Source organism: Ipomoea triloba, chromosome 13 (genome assembly GCF_003576645.1).
Source record: "Ipomoea triloba cultivar NCNSP0323 chromosome 13, ASM357664v1".
In the NCBI taxonomy this organism is placed as follows: Eukaryota; Viridiplantae; Streptophyta; class Magnoliopsida; order Solanales; family Convolvulaceae; genus Ipomoea; species Ipomoea triloba.
In genome coordinates, this window is record NC_044928.1 from 2,941,324 (window position 1) to 2,967,847 (window position 26,524).

Genomic DNA, 26,524 nt, shown 5'->3' on the forward strand with positions numbered 1-26,524 from the left:
TATATATATATATATATATATATATATATATATATATATATATATATATATATATATATATATATATATATATATATATATATATATATATATAAACAAAACAAACAAAAAAAAGAAATTGTGAACAAGGCTGCTATTTTTTGATATGGTAAAAAGAAATGGTAAAATTAGCTTTTTGATAAGCTGATAAATGTAAAAAGACTAAAAAGGACATCTTCATACAATTTAAATAGTTTAAATTTAAATAGGTTTGTTTATATATTTAAAAATAAAATAGTAAAATCAGTATATTTTAATAAAATATAAAGTAATAGCATATATTTGAAAACATATAAAGTAAAAAAAAAAAATTATAATCCATAAGATTAATTCATACAAAAATCAATGTTCAAACAAAAATGTCAAATTGAAATTACAACTAAACATACTGAAGAAAAAAAGTCAAAAAGTTTAGCCAAAAAGGTTTTAATTGGGAAGTGTAAATGATGTCATTTGTTTAAAATAATAAGGTTAAAGATGGAAAAAAAAGTTAGGAAGCTACTAGCTTATTTTGAAACGTTACCTTAGGTAGCGTTAAAAAGAAGCTCTTATTTTAAGTTATTAGCTTATTTAGAAACATTACCAAACAGAATTTATAGCTTATTAGTAGCTTAAAATAAGCTATAAGCTCCTAAATAAGCTCTGTCAAACAGAGTCTAATTAGTCATGGTTCAAAATTTGAATTTAGGTCAAGAAATTTGCCTTGTATTATTTTTGTATAGGTCAGTGTTTGAAAGATGCTATAGATATATTAGTTGAACTTAAGGTCAAAATATAATATCCTTTCATTAAAAAAGAGAAAAATGCGAAAATGAGGATATTGTTTTATATTCAAACATTAAAGAAAATAAACTTCAAAAAGAGAGAGATAAGTAAAAGACAAAGTGAGTAATTGAAAAAAAAAAAAAAACCTCTTTTAATTTTTTTCATATTCAAATTAAAAATCAATGTTGTACAAAATATACTCCGTAATAAAAGTTATTGCAAATTTAAAATATTCAATTGAGCAAAAACAAAATAAAAAATATTCATTTCAAAAAAAAAATCAAAATTTCAAAAATTAAAAAGGTTAAAAATATTCAAATGTTTTAAAAATAAAAAATAAAAAATTCCTATCATCCGGTGGTTGCAAAGCTGGCCACATGCTTAGCCCTTAATAAAAAACGAAAAACGAAAAACGAAGTCTGATCTGTTAAAACTACTCGTATTATTTTTGTATAATTTTTATTTTTTATACAACATTGAATATTCTATAAACTTGATAACGCAGAATATTTTATTTTATTTTATTTTTAAATACTTATTTTATTTTATTTTAAATTTTAGTCCACGTACATCCAGTTGTAGTACTAGTAGGGATTGGAGATTCGCGTGAAATCTAGAAGAAATTATACTTTTTGAAACCAATAAATTATAATCTAGTAACTATTTTTGTGTATCAAAGGGCTAAAATAGTTACTTATAAAAGTTACTCCGTACAACGCATTTCTATTTTCTAGTCGTTAATATATATGAGGACAAAAATAGTCATTAGTGTGACTAATTAAGTGTCACATTTATAATTTAAGGTAATTAAAGGCTAAATTTCAACTTGTTTTATAATTTAATGACCAAAAATAAAAAATTTTCTCATGTATTGCCAGAAAACTAAATACTTCGCGACCAGTTCGGAGTTGTTATACCATGGACCAGGGTCCAGTTTGCTTAAGGCAAAATAACATGATGTGTTTCACTTTGTTCTCCTTTTCTTATTTATCTTTTTGTTCCTTCAACCAAGATTTTTAGTGTGTGGCAGGTACGAGTCCAGTAACCCTTGCAACCACACATATAAATAAAAACCTGCTTTTGGCTAGTATTTTAATTTGTTGAGTTGAACTTAATTTTTGTGCAAAGTTTCCAAAGACAAACACTATCACTGCTGGTAGAAACATGCGAATACCAAGAAACATTGTTAAAAACAATAATAAATAATAAAGGAATCTGTCCAAAATAATAATAATAATAACAATCACTCAGATCTACCTCTGCAATTGTAATTGGTGCTCAATGCCCGCATTAATTAGATTCACATAAAATAAAATAATCACTCAGATCTAGATAGATCATATGCGAAAGAGGGATAGCGTTAAATCTCAACCATTAATCTAGCTCAAATTAATGTTTCGGAATGAATAAAAGGTTTATTTATTTATTTATTTATTTATTTAAATGCAGTGACATTATGCTAATTTTGTGTAAGTAAGTTCATATAGTATTTGTCTCTGAGTGCACATATTTCATTCTTCGAGTGCATATTTTTTCGAGTGCATATTTTCCTTTCTTTTAGTGCAAATGTTTTGTTTCAGTATATAGTTTCTTCCTTCGAGTGTACATCTTTGTGCCTTTGAGTGCATACTTTTGGCTTTCAAGTGCACAATTTTGTGCCTTCAAGTGCACAATTTTGTCTTCAAGTGCACAATTATGAGCTAATGTTTATTATATCGTTTGCCTTTTTTTTTTTAAAAAAAAAATGTATAACTAAATTTCTAAGGAAATTTGTGTGATTTACAAATGATTTGTAAGGGTAATTGCTCCAATAAAACTTTTTTTTTTGGTAAATTTACAGGGTCTTTCTCTCCGTCCGTTTAACGGTCCGGGGTCCACCCACGTTCGCTCCGGGAGGCATGGGAGCTGGCCCAGGGGGAATCGTCACTTGTAAGAATTGAACCAATAAAACTTTAGTTTAATATATAACTCCTCTTTTTTCCGCCTAGGCCTAGTGTACCATCCATCAATATATATATATAGATATGAGACTTTAATGATGTAAGAACAATTTTGTGAGGGAAAAAAATAATAGTTCAATGTTTTTAAAGTAATATAAACTTTACCAATATAGAACTACAGACAAATATTAATACTATAATGACCTAAATCATTCCCAATAATGCAAAAGTATAATTAAAATATTGAGTTTTGTTCTAAATAATCAAAATAAAATTAATTAAACGAATAAAAAAATGAAAAGAAGAGAAAAAACTTAACATTGATTTGTTTAAAAAAATGCAAGAAAATGATTTTCAAGGTTCCACATTTGTAATCTTTGATGCTCAACTTTGAATGCTAGGTATATATATAGTCTAGCTAATTAATTGATCAAAGTTCATGTTAAATTTTATATTTTATTTTTTAAATACACTCTAACATATTCATAGTATATGTTCAATAATTATGTCGATTCTAATTGAGGTATGGTTCGAACCTAAGACCTTCCTTATGAAAAAGGATGAGTAAGTTATGAATATTACATAATATTCTATTACTAGAGTTTACACTAACTAGTTAATTAATTGATCAAAATTCATGTTAATTTTATATTTTATTTTTTAAATACACTCTAAGATATTCATAGTATATGTTCAACAATTATGTAGACCCTGATTGGGATGTGGTTCGAACCTAAGACCTTCCTTATGAAAAGCAATGAGCAAGTTATGAATATAACAGAATATTTTGTTACTAAAGTTTACACTAACTGAATGTGTGATATTTAGAAAAAGTAAATGATACGGAGTATAATAGAAGATAAGTAAAATAATAATAATAATAATAATAATAATAATAAAATCAAAATAATACGAAAAGTAGCATTTCAAAATAAAATACTTTTTAAAGCTCCATATATTTTACTATACCAAACAAAGTGTATAGTATATAACTTAAATTAGTTATAAGTCAATCACGATACCATTTAATGTACTGAAAATATATTTTTATTATACTACTTAAAATTAGATATTTATTGGTCGTGCACATTACAATATATGTGTTTCATGGTGAGAAATGCTCTGCATGCATGGGTCAAAGGTAAACTAAAAACGGATAAACATGATTCGGGGTGGCATCAACATGCAATCAATCCTTATACCATCTATTAGAGTTCACGGTACACTATGAAACCCCAGTACATGTATATGTGTCTTATATTGTTATGTATATGTGTCTTATATTGTTAGTTTTCGTGTTTTGTGTTATAAAATTATATACCTTAAGAGTATAAAGTCTATATTTGAAACAAATTAATAATTGTGTCTTATGCTATGAATTTCTGTGTCTTATATTATGAAATTCTGTGTCTGTGAACATAAATTATATATGTACCTAAACCAAATCTGAAAAATAAATAAATATATAACATGTGTATGTGTATTATGATGGGGAATAGGCTAAGGCTTGGTACTAGAAGCTTGGCATAAATGGAAAGGAAGACCGACAAGATGCGGAGAGAATAGGGCGAGCATGGCGGACTTAGAGAAAGGTGCAATGGTACGACGAGGGTCGGTCGGCCGAGGATTTTTTATTGAGGTGACAAAGCAGTTGAAGATCTTAGACTCAGAGTGATTGAACAGTGATATTGAAACAGTTAATTACCATGGAAGAAGGGACGGGCTAAAGAAGACGAAGGAGAGGAGTCGGTCCAGACCGATCTAGAGGCCATCACCGAGGCAAAGAAGGCGGTGTGAGAAAGGTGGTTATGAGAGTTTCCTAAAAGAGTCAGGCGGCGGGAAGCGGAGGATATAGAAGGAAGATCAAGGTAGATTAGAAAAGTGTCTAAATGTAATAAGGAAAGAATTCCTAACTTGAATATGGTAGTTTAGAGTTTCCAAAGGGAGAAATCCCTCTTATCTTGTATAAATACGGGTGTAAAACCTTGAAGAGGACAAACAATTTTACGCACTCAATAGGCAATTTACGATACAAATAGGGTTGAGAAGTCACTCTAAATTCCGATCGATCAAGTGTTTAGTCGATTTTTCGATGGTGTTGGTCTGCCGTTCGACCATCCGTGGTTGATAAAATCAACATATTGTGTTGTGATTTTTTGTGTCTTGTGTTATGAAATTCTGTATCTTACGAGTATGAATTATGTACCTCGTCATTTCGATACAGGGTTCATAATGCTATATAGACTCTGGTCCATCATATAAAATACAACAATTTATATCATGGTCCCTAGACCAAAACAACGTCATTTTGATATTTAAGCTTTAATAGATTCTGTAGTTTCCCGTTTCTCATGTTTCAACACAAATTTTAATTTATTCTAGGTACAGAATCAATACTCTTAGGGGCCGTTTGGTTCAGGTAATCTGAGTTCGGTAATGTTATATTACCTTGTTTGATTCAAGTTATGAGATTACCTGGTAATGTTATATTACCTCAAAGCTGATGTGGCAGTCATGTTTCAAGGTAATGTGATTACCCCTGTTTTTTTTAAGTAATCTTAGATTACCTTGAATTATTCCAACTTTGCCCTTGTTAGCTAATCCTTATATATATAATTATAATAATAATAATAATAATAACAACAACAACAACAACAACGTAATAACATATATAAAATAAATATATGCTTATATAATCAAATATACATGTGTGTATATTTATATATTTGTTTTTTAGTATTAAGCATCAATACATTCATACATATAAATAAATAAAAACACACAATAAAGACATAAATAAATAAATAAATAAATAAATAAATAAATATATATATATATATATATATATATATATATATATATATATATATATATATAGTACATTATATTAAATTGATCCATATAACTTAAAATATAACCGTTAACCAAACAAAGTAATATTATATTCCACAATCCAAACCAAACACATCGGTAATCTTACATTCTCAAAATCTCACATTACCTTCCTGGAGGTAATCCTATTAGTCTATTACCTGGGCTAATCTAAGATTCCATGAACCAAACGCCCCCTTAAGGTACATAATTTCATGAGACATAAAAATTCACAATACAAGACACCATACACATGTTATATATTTATATTCTCAAATCTGATTGATATATGTAGATAATCTATGTCCTATAGGCACATAATTATATAATACAAGGCATAAATTCGTAAAATAAAACACAGAATATGTTGTGTGTTACACAAATACTAATATATTTTAGGTACAGAATACATACGCTTAAGGTACAGAATTGCATATAACATAAGACACATAAACGCATAACACAAGACACATACACATGTTTTATATTTTCTTTAGTTCAGGTACATAATCAATTTTCTTAAAGCATAGAATTGCATAACATAAGACACAAATTATAAACGGATAACACAAAACACAAAAACGCATAACACGAGAAACAAAAATGCATGTCATATTTACTTTATTTCGGGTACAGAATTCACACACTTAAGGTACAAAATTACATAAATGAGACACAAAACGCATAACACAATGATGGATTTAGTTACCCGGGGTGGTCCGAATTATTAAATCCAATAATTAAGAACCAGTAATGAATTCGAAAATGTAATAGCAAAATGATAATGGAATAAGTCACGGAGACAATTCTATATTAATATAGTGCTATAAGAAGACTACAAGAGGGATTTGAGGTGTAATTGAACTTGTCCCCGTGATAACTACACATAGCTAATTTATACAAAGGAAATCTCAGCTTCCTAGGCTAAACTCGTGGTGGGGATTGATAAATTGGCGCATGCAATAAATTAAAGTGAATGGGGTCAATATTTTTAATTAAATATTTTTCTCTTCATAATTTATAATTCCCTTACAACCTCTAGGATCCCACTTTAATTAAATGCAATTTATAATTAGAAATTAAATCAAGTACGAATCTTTATTTAATGTTGACACCGTCCCAAATAAATTACTTTAAATGGAACGATTTTTTAAAAAAAATATTATATAAACTCTTATTTCTTACCTCTAAGAGCATGGCCATCAGTGAATCAAAGATGATTATTGTTAGCCCAAGAACCAAATCATAAACTTGAAACAGATGTAGAGGATTGGATTTTCATGTTTTGTTGCTCCAACAAAATAGAAGATCATGTCAAAATAAAAAAAAAAATAAAAATAAAAATAAAAAAAGAAATAGGGAAGCAGCAATGCGCCCTTGCGCTTGGGGCGCACTGCCGCCCCAGCGGGCGCGTGCTTCCCACGCGCCCGCTGGGGCGAGTCAGAGTGGCCGCTACCTTTCTTTTTATTTTTTTTTTAGGATCAAATGTCAGATTTTTTTTGTGTTGTTTTTTTTCCCTTCTTTTTTAATCTCCACTCATTTTCTCTTTCCTAATCACACTTACAAAAACTCCTAAAATACCGCGAAAAAACTCCACTGATAAGAAGGCTCTAACTTCTATTCGTCATCACAAATTTTGGAGACAGATACTTTTCTAGGCTCACATAATAAAATATTCTATATTTGGTTGCACCATTTTAAGAGTTTGTAGAAAAAAGGAAGAGTAGGAATGATTCTTGAGCTCTAATATTTGTGTGCGCGAATAAAAGTTAGGAGTAAAAAATGATAGTACACATAGTATTTTTTTAAATATAATAATGTTTATTTTTGGAAAGTGAATAACATTTTGGGACGGACAAAAAAAAAAAGAAAAGTAAGACAGATAAAATGAAACGGAGAGTATTTAAATACTGAAAATATATTATTTTGTATACTATCAAATAATGTACATTTAATACACAAATAATGTATTTTTAGTATATAAAAAACGCACTTTATATTCAGGAAAAATATACTATTTGAGTACTAAAAATACATTATTCTATATAATGTAAATTCAATACATAAATGATCTAATTTTAATATATTTTAAACATATGTATTTTTTTATGGTCCCGCAACGCTATATAGAGCATTGTTCACATAAAAAATTGCCAAAACTAAGTCTTGGGAGTTGGGACAACATATTATTTGTAGTTAGATCTCACCTAACAGGGATTTTTGGATTTCTTTATTGCATATATCTTTGGATACTTTTTTTTTTTTTTTTTAATCGATGAGGGCAATACGGAATTCTTATTGACGTACTATTCTTTTTCTGTGAACTAAACGACGTCAGTTTATGTACTATATAATGCTTGAAAAGGGAATGGCATCGTCATATATCTCAAAGATACAGAAAATGGAGTCATCGCTTATAGTGAAAACTCCAATTGGATTTCCGGTTACTGCTAAGAAATCTTCATTCCCAAGTAAACACTTCCTTCCCTCTCCAATTATATTCAATTCATTGCGTTTTCTTCTTAATTTTTTTTGAATTTTTTGGTAAATAGTTGTTAACTGATTGAGTTAATGACGTTGACTAGTTGATAGCATTATCTGATTGCGGAAAGATGTTTGATAAATTAGCTATTAGCTATAAGTTGATTACATGAAAAATGTTTTTTTTTTTTCAAAAAGCTAATCAAAAAAATTACTTTGAGCAACCTTTTGAATTTTAGCATTTTAGAGCAATTAAATGTTATAAAAATCTAATTAATCAAACACTTATATTGAATGTTTAACCAAATAAAATAACTAATAGTGGTCAAAAAGTCATAAGCGAACTATGCTACTGGCATTTATAAGAACTAATATTAATTATTAGGATTCTAACGGGATAAGAGCTGTGTTTGTGTAATTATTTGTAGTTAGCTCTAACGAGGATTATTATTATTATTATTATTATTATTATTATTATTATTATTATTTATTTTGTTGGTTTTATGCTTCTTCTTTTTCATTTTCTCCCCCAAATTGTTCTTATCTTTGGATTCCTTTTTAATCGATGAACGCAATATGGATTTCTTTGACCAACTTGTAATTATAAAACAAAATTATACTAGTGTATAATTTTGTTACTAAAAATATTTTTTATCAATATTATTGACAATGATACTTCAAAAAAATTATTCTATTATTCAAAATTATACTAGTGTATTATTGAATTATTTCATTATACAATTTGATCCAAAAAACAAAAGTGTCAGCAGCGATAAAAAAAATAATATTTATTACTTTTTTTTTTGTATCTCTACCGAAACTTTTGTTTTTTGGATCAAATTGTATAATGCATGAAATAATTCAATAATACACTAAGTATAATTTTGAATCATAAAATAATTTTATTTTTGAAGTATCATTGTCAACAAGATATTGGTGAAAATATTTTTAATAAAAAAATAATATTTGGTAAAAGTACCAGATATTACATTAACAAATAGATATACAGATGAGAAATTCCAAATCCGTATTTAACGGATTGGATGTGAATTCACTTGAATTTGCTCCATATGCTCCACAATTATCCCTAATAAACACTACTCTTCCCTTTCTTAGTAGTGCCCAACTCATTAATATTATAATTCTGACTAAGATTCTTATTCATTAAATGCAAATGAAGTTATATATTGTTGCATTTTTAGTATAGATTATTTATGGAAAATCCTACTCTCAAATGTGATGTTGACATTTCTATTGTGACCCACCGAATGAAGATAACTAATCATCAGTTATCACATTAAAAAGTAAAAGTATAGAAATAGAAATAGGAAATACACGTACTAAAACTCTAAATTTATTTGGAACTTCAAAAGTACATTACAAGAAAATAGCGAAATTGTCTGCACGAGCTTAGCTCACTAATTCAGTAAACAGTATTTGAGAGAAAAGACCAAGATTCAAAATTTGACAGCACTTTTGCACACTGGTATTTGGCCTCACTGAGTTACCGTGATTTAAATTCACATCTTTTCACACGCTCTGTCGAGTGGGGTGTGGGAACTCTTTGAGTTAGATAGAGATTCAATATTTTGGGAAAGGAATATAGCAATTTTTTTTTTTACGAATTTCAATAATTTAATTATCAAAATTTATTAATAAATTAAATACTCACAAATTTTATTTATTTATCTACAAATTTTTACGTAGGTAAATTTAATATTTTCTACCGTGACTGTAAATCATGCCATGGTGAAGAAAAGCAGTGCGTGGTGCCGCTAAGATTACGAAGGCCGCCGCCGCAACAGCTGTTCACAACGATAGTCAATAAACATGTTGGGAGCATTGTTGTTAAAAACAGTAATGTTTCTTCGGAAAATGTTGTCCCAGAATATGACAGTCATCCATCCAACAACATATGGGAGTCATTTCAAAGGAACTTAGATGTTTTCTGCAGATTTGCACGCATGCATGTGATGTTAGGAAGGGTAAATTTTCAAACTATATTACTCTGATCTCTGTCTGTACGTCTCATTTTACCTGTCATATTTAATATTCATTGATCAAATCAATCATTTATTCTTTACTTATTTCTCTAGTATTTTTTAGTTATTTTTAATGGTACTTTTAATGTAGTTTCTAAACATATAAATTTCATATACTAATACTAAATTTAACATTATGAAAAAATTAAATTAAAATAATTTTAGTTAAGTCTCGTTAATCGAATCATATACATAAAATGAGAGATGAGAGATTGAAGTGAATAGAATTTAAGTCCAAGATTATAGAGTAAAAGCAACACAAATGGTTTGTTTTATTAGTTTTAGCGTCAGAATTTTACATAGTTGGAGGGGAGCCAGGGAGGGGAGGGCAAATTATTGTGTGGATTGTAGTCCTAAAATGATGCCGTTTTGATTTTTTAAAACAAATTATTGCTCCACGTGCCGGTTAAAATAATAAACATTTTGGGGTAAGATAATATATTTTATAAGTTAGAATAATGTACTTTATGTGTTAGAATAATGAAATTTGTAGGATATGATAATGTACTTTATGTGTTAGATCGAATAATGTAATTTTTGGGGTAAGAATGTATGCTATTGTATTTTATGAGTTAAAATAATGTACTTTATGTAAATTTAGATATTATATTTAATTGCAAAATATTGAATACTACTTTAAGTTGGAGATGAAATATATGCGTTATTTATTTCAATGTTTTCAATGTTTAATTTTTATTTTTATTTTTATAACTTATAAACGGAGTGGGGATTCCCTGTCCCCGAATAATCCGCGTAGACATGGGGATGAGGGGATTTTTCCCTCCCCCGACGGGGATTGGGGTGGGGACAAAGAATGGGGAAGAAAGTCGGGGGCGGGGATGGGGAGTATGTCCCTCGCCCCTTCCTTGCCCCGTTGACATCTCTATCTCCCAAGCTAAAGTTGACAAATAAGAACAAAACACTCATTTTGACCACTATGATTGCTCTAGTGGTATATGTCTTTAGACAAAGATAAATGATATTCTCCTCTCAATTATACTTGCGGTGTAACGGTACTGTGAAAGGTAATCTTTGAATTGTTGGAGGTGTAAAATTTGATCTTAGTTTTTGTGAAGTGATTTTTTTGTATGTCGTTTGATTATTGTTTGTTATGCAATTTAGTTCCGCTTTGTCAGATCAATTTTAAAAAATTAGTCATTCAATTGTTTTAAAGTTTCTAATTCAATCCTTTTGTAACTTTAGTGTTAAATAATTGAAAGACTAAATTAGTGTTACATAAGGACTGAATTAACAACCTTTAAAACAATTGAATGATTAAATTTCTTAAAATTGACAATGAGAAACTAAATTACAAAACATACAATAATTGAAGGATTGAATATGAGATTTTTCTTGTTAAGTTTATTTTCCAAAAAGACGTACAATTTAATTTGGCTCGATATTTTTGGCCATTTATATAACTTTCTCCTTTCTATGAATGTTTTTGGCCAACTCACTTTATCTCCAATCATTATTATGCGGATCATACTATCAAATAATGTACATTCAATATACAAATAAATTTATTTTCAGTATATTAAAAATCTATATTGTATTTAGGGAAGTACATTATACATTAAGTACACGAATAATGTACTTTCATCTGCCGCCAAAAAAAAAGGGTAAAAATTAATCCTAAGATTTAACTATCTCTTGCATTTTTTTTTTTTAGTTAGAAATGAGATGGGTTGGCCAAACCGTTTTATATGAGGAATAAGCTCTAAACAAGTGACCAAAAAGACCTGATATATTAAGATTCACACTCTTTTTTTTCGTTAGTTAATTAACAATTTCTATTGAGCAGGACTAAAAACACTACCTGAACAAAAACTATTTGATTAATTTTACACCTGCAATAACTTAGAAACCGATTCTATACAATGGATATAGTTTAGAGACTAAAAATGCTAATTCCCTATTAGACTATAAAAAAATTGTTTTGACACAAGACATTGTGATTGGCGGGTTCAATAGAAATATGTCACTTGGACAATCGACGACCAATCAAAACATATTGCATAGAATGAGATGTTTACATATTTGTATATTATATTGTAAGCTATGGTTATCATAGCTTAATTGTAATATTAACATTGCTTTATTTTTATTTTTTATTTTTTTATTTTTTGCCTTATTGACTGTCTCTTTTCTTTATGTGGAGCAGGTACTGTGTGTAATTTCAATATTTTTACTTGCCGTTGAGAAGATGTCAGATATTTCTCCATTATTTCTTACCCACATGATATTGGTAATATATATCTAAATTCTCATTTATTATTATTTTTTTTTGAGTGACAAGCAAAATTCATAACTACTATTCGAAGGTGTGCATATTTGCCGGCTCAAGTTAAAAAGGTCAATACTCAATAGGCCTCTCATTGAGAATCGAACTTGTAACTTTGTAGTTATTAAGTCAACAATATGATTAACTTGGTTGGGGATCCCAAAACTCTCATTTAGGATCCGTTTAGAAAATTAAAAAATGTTTTCTAAAATATAACTTTTAGAAAATGACTCATCTTTTAGAAAATCTAAAAAATGACTTTCGAAAGTCATTTCTTAAATTTCCAAATATACCTTTCATTTAAATACTTAACTTGGTTTCTAGGTTTAATAACTAAATAATTATGTCAATAACGTTATGGTCTTGTGGCACAAAGTGACTCTTCCAAATGGGAGGATTCAATAGTACTAAAAAAGACTAAATAATTATGGTTTAATAGTGAGAAGATACTAAAATTTTTATGTCATTATTAATCTAAAAACGAGTATCATATCAATCAATCTCATCATCATCAAATTGTCTGTTTGTATTGTTATGAAAAAAATGCATATTAAAATACAAGTATTTAATTTATTATTATTATTATTATTAAGCATTAATTAATCATTTTGATTAACATGTGCATTATAATGAACAATGTAAATGCAGGTCTCTGTTGCTGCAGCCTTTATGAATATATTCATAAGTGGTGTTAATCATTTGTGTGATATTGAAATAGATAAGGTATGTAATATATATAATTTTTAATATTCTCCATATATATAGAGATCAGAGGAAGATTAAGGGAGAACAAGCTCCAAGATAAAAAGTGAGAACTAATCTAATTTATTAATTTGGGTAGAGCAGAGTGATTGAGAGTTGTTAAAAAATAAGAGAAAAATTGGTGATTATTTTTTATAAATATTACATACTTTAAAGTTTGTATAATTATAAAATTAATCTTGTTGATTTTTTTTAAACTAAAACCTTCAACCATTACTTAACCATAATGGACGGCTAAGATCAAGTATTGCTTTTACAGGAGGGGTTGTTCTCATTTGAATACATGTGCCTATCAAGGTTCATTAATGATTGAGCGTTTTAGTAAAAAAAAAAAGGATTTTATAATTATTGTAAATTTTTAGAAAGCAGAGTTCATTTTATTATTATTGCAAGCTTGAAAGTTTAGTAAGTCTAATATCCTAGCCTTTAATTTTTCGAGATAGATGGTGTGGATGTATTTACACTTTTTATGGGATGTGCTAAATCAATTTTTTTTTTTTTTTTTTTTGAAAACATGCTAAACCAAATTTAAAATACTAAAAACCATAAATTTGCATGTATAGTTTAGCTTCTCTCTTATAAAAAATGTGGACACATCTATTAATCCCTTAATCTTTCAGGATAAACAACTTTGATTAGTTCTTAATTTTCTCCCGGACAGCAGTTTCTAGTGATATATATTATTGTATTTTGCATCATGTTTTTCTCTATATATTGCGTTTGGAGTTTTGTATGTTCAGGTGAATAAACCACAACATCCAATAGCGTCAGGCGAATATTCAGTGAAAACTGGTGTAGTCATGGTTGTATCTGCAGCACTTATGGTAATTTATTAAAATTTTGAATAAATAATTGTTTATTCATATATTTTTCTGTTTAGCAAAGAACATCCAATCACATCATAGATAAAATATTAAAATTAAATAATCAATATTATTTAAAGAAGAATATTTCTCATTTAATTAGTGGCGAACAATTTGTCCACTATTGAAATTCTCCCAGACTATATGCACACACGAGTAGGGTTGCATGCGTGCAGAGAACTAGAGTTGTTAAAATCGGCTAGCGGGATAGGGCCTGTCAATAATAAGTCTTAATAAATATTTAAATACATAATGTTTTAATTTAAAAGTTAATAACAAATCATTTATAAAATGTACTAATTACTAATACACTTTTTTCAATATAAATAAATATATAAACATATATTTGATTATATAATTATATAATAAAATAATGTATATATACATTAATGTTAGTACTTAGTAATGTAAATATACTAGGCAGGACCGAATTTTAGGGCGTGCAAGATGTGCAACAACACAAGGCCCCAAAATTTTGGGGCCCTAGTCCAGCCCTGGCCTAATAGTTAGTATATGTATTTGTGTTTATATTGGTCCAAAATTAAATTTTTTACATTTTTCTCTTTGTAATTTTTCTTCAATTCGCAGTTTATTTATACTTTGATAGGGCCTCACTTATTTACCAGCACAAGGTCACGTAAATAAAAAAAACCAGCCCTGATACTAGGCATGCCATAATATTCAAAATCAATGGCAATACAAGATGGGTTAGCCCCACAGGCTAATGTCAATGGTTTTAGTTGCGCATTTGAGCCCACCCTATGTTTGAGAGTTGTTAAGGCCATAATTTTAAATCCGACAACTCAATAGACTAGTTCTAAAATGAATGGGATACTGTTTACAGGACAGCTTAATTGGTTGTAGAGGTGAAATTCGTCACAAGAGAGATCAAAGATTGAGTCTCATCAGTGATAACTTTTATCACTAGTTGAGACTTAAGAGCAAACTATTCACATAATACATTCTTAATTTAATTTGGTCATTTATGTGTAACATTTATACTAATTAATTTTTTGTTGTAAATTAATTGCAGGGTCTTTCAATTCCGATGTTTTTGGGTTCTTGGCAATTGTTTTGGGGTCATATCATTGGGTGCCTCATATTTGGGATTGGTTACTCAGTCGATGTGAGTGTTATAATATGTTAATCATTATTTATTTATAACTAATATGTTCGCCATTATTGCATTGTTTTGTTGAGTTATAATATGTTAATATTTTTTATTTATAACTTTTAAAATATTGAAGCTTATTTGCTATTACAATTTCTACTCGATGGACTTGTGCAGCTACCACTCTTGAGATGGAAGAGAACCTCTTTGTCCACTGCAATCAGCATGGCTATGAACAAATGCACCACCCAAATTGCATTCTATATGCACGTGCAGGTCCCAACTTGTGCATTGTTTTTCAATTCAATTAATAATCAAAATAATTTCTGCTTTTAATCTTACCACTATAGTTATAACCAAATTTAGTTCCATGAAAATTATTTAAAAAATACTAAACACCCATATAATTGTCCTTCATAAATAATCACTTAAAGATGTGATAAAATTCTGAACGTAATTTTTTCTTTTCTAAAAAATTAACTTTAATTTTACTAGTGCTTATAGAATTTTGTCACGTTTGTAATAATTATATATATATGGGTTTTAGACTTTTAGTAACAAAAAATATAAGTTCAATTTATAATTATTGTAAATTTTTAAGTTTGTAATATTTAAAAATTAATTATTTTCTTTTCCCTTTATTTTTAAACCACCTTCAAAGTTTAATTTATCATAATGAATGGATTAAATATGTTCTCACTTTTACGTGAGAGCATGTTCTCACCTAAACCTTCCTACATATTTGGACAAAATTCCTCTTTAGGTTGTAGTTATTGTAACCCCAAGGCTTTAACAAGATGACAAACACCTTCATTTAACCCTAAAATGTCAATCAATAACAATAGCAATTGATCATGTACTCTAACTTGATTACATCGTGTATATTAACATTATGTCAATACTTATTTCTACAATACTTGGTGTTGCACATATGATGAGCGGTTATATCCTATATAAAAAAAAATATATCAGTATTGATCCATGCCTTAAAAAAATTGCAACATTACTAGTATCATTAGCAATTTGTTGTTATTTTTTTCTTGTGAAAACACTTAATTTTTTTTTAATTAAACTAATTTCATTATCGTGCACTGCAGACCCATGTGTTCGGAAGGCCGGTTGTCTTTTCAAAATCTATAATATTTACAGTGGCTATGATAACTTTCTTCTACATTGTATTTGCAATGTTTAAGGTAAGTAATTCTTGTGGCAACTCTAATCAAGTTAGAATGTTTTTTAAAAATCAAAGAAAATAATTTATGAGATATGTTTTTTGAAAAATGAGTTATTTCCTAAAAAACATTTTCAGATCTAGTGTGTAGTTGCATTCTAAAAAATTGTCTTGGTGTTTTTAGTTTATTTTTTAGAAAATGAACATAGTTGTATAATTATATATATATATATATATATATATATATAGAGAGAACTTCTCACTAAAAGTCTTGTTCTCATTTGATCACAATAGGACACATCTGATGTTGCTGGTGACAAGCTGGATGGCATTCAATCATTAGCTATCCTTTGGGGTGAGAAGAGGGTAAGCACAAATGTTTATTTTTACTTTTTATTTCATATTAATTAATAGGTTTAATTTTTTATCTTGAGATATATTGTATTTATTTATGAAACTAAAGTTACTTGATTTTTATAGGTTTTTATGATTTGTGTTTCACTCCTCGAAATGTCATACCTTGCCGCAATGTTGGTCGGAGCAACACTTTCTAACCCTTGGAGTAAATATTTGACGGTATTTACTTTTACCTGCTGAATTGATTTTTTAATCAATTAATGAGTTGCCAATAAATATAAAAAGTGTTATTATCATATCAATAAATAAACAATAAGAGGTCAATTTTCTTTTGTTTTTAGACCTCCTATCTAGTCACACGAATTGACTCTTTCAAATAGAAAGTTATGGATCCGAACTTCACTGGGAGCAATATTAATTCTTTGTCTTTAATGTGTCGAAAAGGTATATATGAACAGATATTACTTTGTAACAGAATTAGTAGCACTAAAAAAGTATTTATTTATATTATGAGTAATTTTAATAGAGAAAAGTCACATTATTTTGCCTTGTTAGTAAACAAAAACCTACAACTACGTACTATTGCTACACTTATAACGTGGACCATAGCTCACGTAGCAAGATAAATCCCGAATAGTCTAATATATGTTATTTTTAGTGTATCACAAGTTAATTTTTAATATATTGCGAGTTTATTTTTATTTAATAAAATAAAAATAAACTTATATCAAAATATAATAAATCTATTAAAAATTAGCATGCAATATACAAAATAAACAATATAATTTGTACACTATTGCGACTTTTGCTATGTATAGCATTTTATTTAGCTATGACGTGAGAGCCCAATTCGTTGTATACATTACTCTGTTCGTGCGATTAGGTATATGTTCATTGCTCTTGTTTGGTGACGAGGGAAAACTCGTAATTACTATTTGAGGGTGTGCTGGGTAAATTAGTTTTTATGTAATAATTTGTAAATTACACTAGAAAAATAAATTGCACTAAGAAGATTTTGTGCGACAAGATTGATTGGGGTGATATTGTCTTCTTATTTTCTATTTATACTTGCAGGTCACTAGTCATGCTGCAATGGCTTTGATACTTTGGAATGGTGTACGATCTTTTGACTATAGTGGTCCAGCAGCGTACAAATCCTTCTACTTGTTCTTGTGGAAGGTAACATTTGAACTCAAAATAGTAATAAAGTTATGTTATAGTTATAAGTAATAGTTTATCAGTATTGGATCAAATGAAAATAAGTATTTAGGAGTGAAATAAGAACGATCCTCAACTTTACATTCATAAAAATTGAACGTATCAGATCAAATTAAAAAAAAAAACATGGCGATATTTTCGTAATTATCACCAATTTTAATATGCAAATTTGAATACTAAAATATGCAATTCTCATATTTTTTCAGGTTTGCACATTTAGTATAACATTGTGCATATTTAGTATTAACATTTTGCACATTTAGTCTTAACATTTTGCATATTTAGTATTAAAAGATTACGCTTACAAAAATGTGAAAGTGCATTATACTTAGGGTAGTTTCGATTTTAGAGTTTATTATGAGTGATTTTTTATTTTATTTGATTTAGTAGTTCACTTTTTACGGCTTACGATCTAGTATTTACGATTTATATATATTTAAAATTTAGTTTTTCGCTAATTTTATAAAAGTTACTAGGTTTACATATTTAGTTGTTAAATGAAATATCAAAATTAGAAAAGTTATAATAATGAAAGACAATAAATTACTAAAATATATATATATATACTAAGCATGGTTGCAGTAGGCGCTAGGCGCTAGTCGAGCGCCTAGCGCCTACTGCAACCATGCTTAGTATATATATATATATATATATATATATATATATATTAGTAATTTATTGTCATTCATTATTATAACTTTTCTAATTTTGATATTTCATTTAACAACTCGCCTAGCGCCTAAGCGGTTCTAGGCGGCGACCTATAAAAACAAAAAAGTAATTCATGTGTATGGGTGTATGTCATATATTATATTATATTATATTATATTTTATATATATATATATATTTATTTATTTATTTATTTATTTATTTATATTACTTCTCTTACTTATATGAATAAATAAATTTAAATATATATAAATATAATAATAAAATTAACAAGGTCGACTCGCTCGAGTTAACTTGGCTAACTCTACCGAGTTGGGCGAGTTAACTCGACCAAAATCGGCCCAATCGGTCACCAACTCGGCCTAGTCGGCCGAGTTAGGCGCTAGGCGGCCGGCCACCTAGGCGGACGCCTAGAGAGCAATTCGCCTCGGTCTAGGAGCGCCTAGCGCCTAGGCGGGGATTTTTGCAACAGTGATACTAAGTCAAACCTAATGTAGTTTAATGGTTTTGTTGCATCATAGACACTATAACTTCTTTTAAAGGTTAATGAGTATATTCCAACAACAAAAACTTAGAAACTAAGGCCACTAGATGAGAATAATTAATGGATTAAAAATGTAGTTTTTTTCCTTAATATAATATGTATGAGTTGTTAATTATATTGCAACATGCCTATTAATAAACTATTTATCAAATAAAATCATAAAAAATGGTATAAAATTATAAATTGTTATGTAAATGTATAATCAAGAATAGTCTTCAGCATGATTAATTATCATCAAGAAATTTACTTGTTAAGGTATTATGATTTGTAGCTCTAATTTAATTTCCTATGATATTATCTTGCAGCTATTTTCTGTGGAATACGCACTCGTACAATTTGTTAGGTGAATGGGCAACATTACTTTGCATGTTGGTACCCCTTGTGTACGCACGTCCCTTGGCCCGTTCAAGATCTAAAAACGAAGCAGGTGGCGTACTCCTTGGTGTATGCCCATCCCTGTATACTTTGCCACTTATTTAAGCTCAAATTGAGCTTCATTTCAATGGTTTTGACCCATGGTTGAACTCTAGACATTTTCTTTTCCTTCCTTTCATATTTTAGGGTTAGATTAGGCCTAGATTTAGGTTTCTAAACATATTTGAAGTTTGTAATCAAGATGGGCTTGAGTTAGGGTTGTATTATCTATCTTGATGCTTAATTTGTGAGTATTGCAAAAAAGGGGAAGAATCTCTAACTTAGGCCGGGTTCTTGAGTTTATGAAGGATTTGTGTTTGTATCTTGCTAATGTTTGATGTACACATTCATTGGCATGTATTTGGAGGATTCTTGGTCTCAATGAGAGTTGGGTCAAGATTCCAAGCCAGCCCTTGCATAAACCCAATTTGCTTATACGAAAATAGGAGAAATTGGGGGTTTAAGATACTAATAGTGTTTGAAGAACTTCGAGTTATTCACCACGAAAATATGGCAATTCCTTATTCTAATCCTTGTATATTTGCTCACATGAGTGACTTACTAGGATTCCTACGTGCATACCCGCTTGATTTTTGGTTATTTGTTCTCTCTAACCCCGTAGGTTGTTGAAGCATCTAATGATAATGCCCCTAACTTGAGTCATATTTCTTTTATTTTAATTTGTGTTTATCTTTGTGTATATGTGTTAGTCTTACTATTTCTTTAAAATTGTTGTTTACTTAGCTTCTTGTTGATTTCCTTAAGCTAGTGTCTATTTGTGATCGCATATTACGTGCCATAAACTCCAATCCCCTAAGGACGACATTTCACACCCGTACACTCACCATCACTTATTTTTGTTACAATCATTGCACCACTAATTTATTTATTATTTTTTAATTTTTAAACTATCTTGATTGCTTCAGTTAAAATTTTTTAATCTTGACATTCCATAATTTTATTGATTCAACTACATTTGTTAGAATACAAAAACAAATGTAATTTAATCTATAAAATAATGGCATGTCAAATGTAATTTTTAAACTTTAATTTTTTTAAGACTTTCTTTGTTGCTCTAGTTCAATTTTCTTGATCTTGAAATGCCATGATTTTATGGATTCAATTACATTTGCTATCGTATTTTAACAAATGTAGTTCAATCCATAGAAATATAGAATCATTGAATGTCAAGCTAAGATCAAGAAAATTGAACCGAAATAACCAAGAAAGTTTTAAAATAAAATAAAACAAAAATTAGTAGTGCGGGTAGCGTTAGTCTCAAGTCAATTTTTTTTTTTTGAAAAACATTTGTCAAACACGTTTGACATATTTTATCGTACTAGACGTCAAACCCATTTCCCAATGCATTTTGATGTATAATATGACAAACAAATTTGTCATATTCAATCCAATCTCAAACTCATTTGGGAGATACGTTTGAATTATTTTTAAAAAAAATCAAAAACTATAAACGCATTTGGGAGATGTGTTTAAGGCCGAATCAAAGGCACAAATTTCATAAGTTTTTTATTTTTGTCCACCCATTTTTAAAATCATCTATTTCAGTTAGAAATTAAACCCACAAAATTTTTTCAACCACCTAAAAAGTTTTTGAAAATTTTGAAAATTCAAAAAGTTTTGCATATTTTTGACTCGTGAACACGATATAGAGGACATGAACCTTTTGCTCGGGTCCCTACGGACGGCGCCATTTTGATGTTGTAAATCTACTCTTGAGTTCATTTACCGTATGCATCTGTAATATATGTAATGTATAAAAGATGATGAACGGATGGAAGTATGTCTGAAAGAGCGAAATGGCCTTCTCTTTTATTGAATCTGGTACAGAGAATTGAGAGCAATTGTCTAAGTGTTGTAGAGAGGAGTTCAGAGAAAAGAGGAAAAACACCTTTCAAGTAAAGTCTAATGACCTTTATATATGTCTAAAATAGTGACTGACTATATGACTTTTGACCCGAACTGTTTGACCATGACCCAACTACAAAACGAGGGTAAGGACCGTAAAGGGAGGTCAAACTTGAGGAATATTCTCTATCAGCACCTAACGTTATAACTAGTTGCACGTTATAATTAGGTACACCTAGGTGCACAAATGTTAACAATGTAAATTACTTGCACTTGTAAGTGAAAATAGGTGCACTTGTAAGTGATTTTATTTGCACTTTTTACTTGCAAATGTGTACCAACTACTTGCACTTATAACACATTTACTTACATCAAATTTTGAGTTATTTACGAAAATATCACCGCATCGTTCCTTAAAATTACATCTGATTCGTTGATCTGGACACGTGGACGGCTGTTAATGGTTCTTATATATATATATATATATATATATATATATATATATATATATATATATATATATATATATATATATATATAAGATCTTGTGCATCCACGTAATATTTTTTAATGATCTAGATTGATTTACACACACTCGATTCGCATACATTTAATCACTGTTCGCACACACTTCAACTTGGAATCTTAATCAATCTAGACCATTAAAATATTTTGAGATTAAATCTTGTACATCAATCTAAAAAATTTTAATGGTCTAGATTGTTTGATACCGCCACTCGATTCGTACACATTTAATCATCATTCGCACACATTTAATCACCATTCGTACATACTTAATCACCGTTTGCACATATTTTATCACCGTTCACACACTTCAACTTAGAATCTTAAATCCATCTAGACCATTAAATTATTACATTGATCCACAAGATCTGATCTCACGATCTTACCTAAACAAGTGATCTCTATGATCCTAACTATATATATATTTCAATAATCAGGTGAGAATCATGCCCAAGTAAGAAGCTGTGAACAAATCCAAACTATTGATCTAGTAGATCTAATGATTGAAAATAAACAAAATTTTATAATATTTATGAAATCATGACATTCCATTTAGGAGAGTCACTTCGTGCCACTAGACCACAAGGTCATTGACAATTTCTTCTATTTATTCTTTGTCATGTTCTCTAATTATATTTCATTATCAAATTTATTTTTGAAGTATAATGTTACTTCTATCAAATCTTATACTATACAATGTAGTTTTATCTAATAACTCTTAATAGAGTCAATGATTTAACTTTAGGAAAGTACTTCCTACGTCTATAATTACTGATCCCTATTAGGCAGCCCAGAAATAAAAAAAGGAAAATTATTTATAGTTAAATATTATATGATTGGTGAATTGGTTATTCAATACTCAGACTAATATCCACGCGCACCAAGTCGGCCCAATTAAAGGGCAAAGTGCTGGACATATTAGTTTCTCCATACAAAAGGGGATCAATCTCCCGACCTCCTCTTAAGGGACAAGAGTGCCAAGCCACTCACGCCAACCAAGCTGGTTGGTTATCTCAACTTATAAGTTAATAAGAAATTAAATTTCTATAATGACACGTCAATGAGTGGTAATTAATACGGAATAGTAATTTTCAGGATCTCTAGCATGATCCTTAACTTTATATGGACTATTCCAACACGTCTAGCGGTTTAGATGGTACAAATTTTAATTCAATAAATTTAGGACAAATGCATTTTTTTCCATATTAGAATATGAGTATAGTTGTTATATTGGAGTAGAATATTTTGAGTAATACTACGCATCTCTTACTTTTTTTATTATTTTATTTTATGGTCTTAAGTAATTTGGTTTTAATTACTCCGATTTTAATAGAAGAGTTACTTTCTAAAAATACATATTACCATTTCCATTTTCCTATTTTCTTGTATATTGTTAAGAATACTAAACCAATAATCTTCCTCTTTCTGCAAGAGTAGTAAAAAAGAAAAAAATCAAAGAATATGAGAAACCAAGTTCTTGATTGCGTGTTAGTCCCACTAGGCCTCTTTGTTATGGTGGCTTATCACCTATGGCTTCTTCGGCAGATTAAGAACAACCCCAACTGCACCGTCATCGGCGTCAATGCAATCAACCGCCGCCGCTGGGTCCGTGCTATGATGGAGGTCTTCCCCTTTCCCTTTTCCATCCATTATTTTCTTTCATTTTATCCTCCATTAAATGCATAGCTAGTCGGGTTAGCACTGCATATATGTGTTGAGCAGGGCCGGTAAAGGACTAAGCCTAGCACTCGGCTGCGGGGTTGTTGGGCGTAGGTAGATAAATGCCAAGTCCAGCACCTAACATCTCAAATATATGATGGCAATTATAAAGAAATAAAGTTAGGCCTTTAATTTATGTCATAAGTGGCAAGCGTCCTAACAAGTGATAAATTAGTTGGTGCTGAGAGGGAAATAATTAACTGGAGATTGTTGGGCGGAGGACAATAAAGAATAAAGGCCAAGTCCAGCCCCCAACATCTCAAATATGTGATGCGACAATTATAAGGAAATAAAATTTGATCTTCGCTACTGGTTATAGCTTTTGGCATGAATGGTAAACGTAAATTAGATAGTGCTGGGAAGAGGAAATTGTTGGGCAGAGGCCAGAAGCCAAGTCTAGCATCCAGCATCTCGAAAATGTGATGGCAAAGAAATAAAGTAGTGATAATTAAGAGCTTGATCTTAATAGAATGTGTCCAAGAATGGGGTTTTAGGAGTTCAGACATTGAGAAACAACATAATGGCATCCACCCTTTTAGCCTCCACTGCAATCATGCTGAGCTCCCTCATCCTAGTTAACGTTCCTTACCGGAAAATAATGGCCACAACAAAGGAGGATCCGAAACGCCCGTACCGGTGTGTGGTGACGTCGGAGGAGTACGTGGGGATGACAGTGAATCGAGGGAGCTATTTTTGGTCTCTGGGTCTGAGGGCATTTTACTTTTCTTTCCCACTTTTTTTGTGGATCTTTGGACCAATTCCTATGTTCTTGTGTTGCGTTGTCCTGGTCTTCATGCTTTATTTTCTGGACTTCACCATGGATTTTGGGTTGTTGGCTTTGCCCACAAATGCCGAGGATGAATGCAATGGGGATGTGGATATATAACAACTTTTACATCCAACCATAGTCTAAAGATAGCTGTAACTCTCTCTTAGTAGCATATAGTAGCATCAAGGGTTTTTCTATTTTTCTATATGAAATGGTATTAAATTTTCAAGTCAATTGTCTCATTCATTATAGGTGTCTGTAACAAAAATCTAAGTATGGTACACCCAAAAATATTCATATTGATGACTGGCGTAGCCTGTCAACAGTTCAACACCTTTGGTCCAATTCAGAAAACATTCATTTTTAGACTTTCAATTACGTAATTCTAATAATTTTAGTTAATGTTTTCTCGTAACTTTAATTTTTATATATATTTACACCTACAATTTTAATAAGAGCCAATAAAATTAGCGAAAGTTGGGGGTAATTATTTACTTAAACGAATGGTTTAATTTTAGTAATTTTTTATGATTTTCTTTCTTTACCCTCTATATATTATATATTTTTTCCCTTAAATAACCCCACATTCCGTTAATATAAACTTTAGTAACGGAATATTCCGTTAACTTTTAACTTACTAATTAATTTCTATAAGAAAAGTCTTAGGTTCGAACCTCATCTCAATCAAAGTTGGCATAATTGTTAAACATATACTACGAATATGTCAGAGTATATTATTGAAAAAGTGAGTACCCCACCCCATTACTCTTATTAAATTAAATAAATTAATAATTACAACAACAAAAATAATACATATGCATTTCTTTAATTTAGAATTCGATGTTTATAATAATGCCTTTATTCAAAAAAAAAATATTCATTATCAAATAATTAAAAAAGAGATATACTTTCATTAGTTATATTGTCTTTATTTTCTACAATACAAATGTCTTTATTTTCTACGATACAAATTATTCATTATCAAAGAATTAAAAAGAGATATGATTTTATTAGTTATAAGAATAAGCGTCAAATAAGCCGCCAAAGATCTTGTGGTCTAGTGGCACCCGGTGTCCCGAGGTCATCGTCTCCAGCCATGGAGATGAAGACCTTCGTCTCCATGGCCCATGGAGACGAAGGTTTCTTCGTCTCCTTGGAGCTATGGAGACGAGGAATTGAAGGTCTCGTCTCCATGGCTGGAGACGAGGACCTTCGTCTCCATGGCCGGAGATGATGACCTTCGTCTCCGGTCGGAAGGTTTTTTTTTTTTTTTTTTAATTTTAATTAATTATTTTATTTAAAATTATGTTAAAATATTATTTTTAAAATTGGTAACCAGCAAAGCAAGTAAAACAAGTCATTTTTTATCAAATTACATGATTTTGTGTAGTTCAGGGACCCAATTGCATTGTTTTTGAGTTCGATGGCTTAATTGCATTTTGGCGTGTAGTTCAGTGGCCTATTTAACCCTTATTCCTTAGTTATATGCCTTTATCTTGTATAATAAAAATTATTCATTATCAAAAAATTAAAAAAGAGATAAAATTTCATTGGTTATATTGTCTTTAATTTCTACAATGCAAAGATTCCTTATTTGTTATATTAACTATTTGGAGAGGATTTGTTGACAAAGAAGACATTCAAATAACCTAATAAATTGAAGCGTAAAACTACCCCGTAATATTTTTTGGACTACATCACAGTTGTTCACGTTAAAGGTAAATCGTATTTCTTTATTAACATGATTTAAAATGTATAAATATTTATTACCAAAAGTAGTATTTATTTATACTATTATTTTTAGACTAAATATTTACACTATCATTTTTACAAAATTGCAAACATTTATTTTAGTGACAATAATATCAAAGTACTTACTTATCGATTAGTTAACTTGGACGAGTCGATTTTGTTAATTTTTTTTAATTATATTTATATATATTTAAATTTATTTATTTATATAAATTATAGAAGTAAGATATATATATATATATATATATATATATATATATATATATATATATATATATATATATATATATATATATATATATATATATATATATATATATATATATATATATATATATATATATATATATATATATATATA

The 26,524-nt window shown here is 29.3% G+C and overlaps 2 protein-coding genes and 1 pseudogene across 2 annotated transcripts; all 3 read left to right on the forward strand.

The window, feature by feature from the left end:
• Nucleotides 1-4,662, forward strand: part of LOC116002374 — a 7,647-nt pseudogene extending 2,985 nt beyond the window's left edge.
• A 3,321-nt stretch (nucleotides 4,663-7,983) lies between these two features.
• LOC116002375 (homogentisate phytyltransferase 1, chloroplastic-like) lies at nucleotides 7,984-21,452 on the forward strand. The gene is made up of 12 exons (XM_031242498.1): nucleotides 7,984-8,086; nucleotides 9,804-10,081; nucleotides 12,303-12,386; nucleotides 13,071-13,145; nucleotides 13,925-14,008; nucleotides 15,081-15,173; nucleotides 15,336-15,434; nucleotides 16,256-16,351; nucleotides 16,624-16,695; nucleotides 16,810-16,905; nucleotides 17,761-17,865; nucleotides 21,381-21,452. Exons 1-12 carry the CDS (start codon nucleotides 7,984-7,986, stop codon nucleotides 21,450-21,452), a joined length of 1,257 nt encoding a protein of 418 aa, XP_031098358.1.
• A 1,932-nt stretch (nucleotides 21,453-23,384) lies between these two features.
• Nucleotides 23,385-24,528, forward strand: LOC116002377. Its single transcript, XM_031242500.1, has 2 exons — nucleotides 23,385-23,546; nucleotides 24,112-24,528. Exons 1-2 carry the CDS (start codon nucleotides 23,385-23,387, stop codon nucleotides 24,526-24,528), a joined length of 579 nt encoding a protein of 192 aa, XP_031098360.1.
• The last annotated feature ends 1,996 nt before the right edge of the window (nucleotides 24,529-26,524 follow it).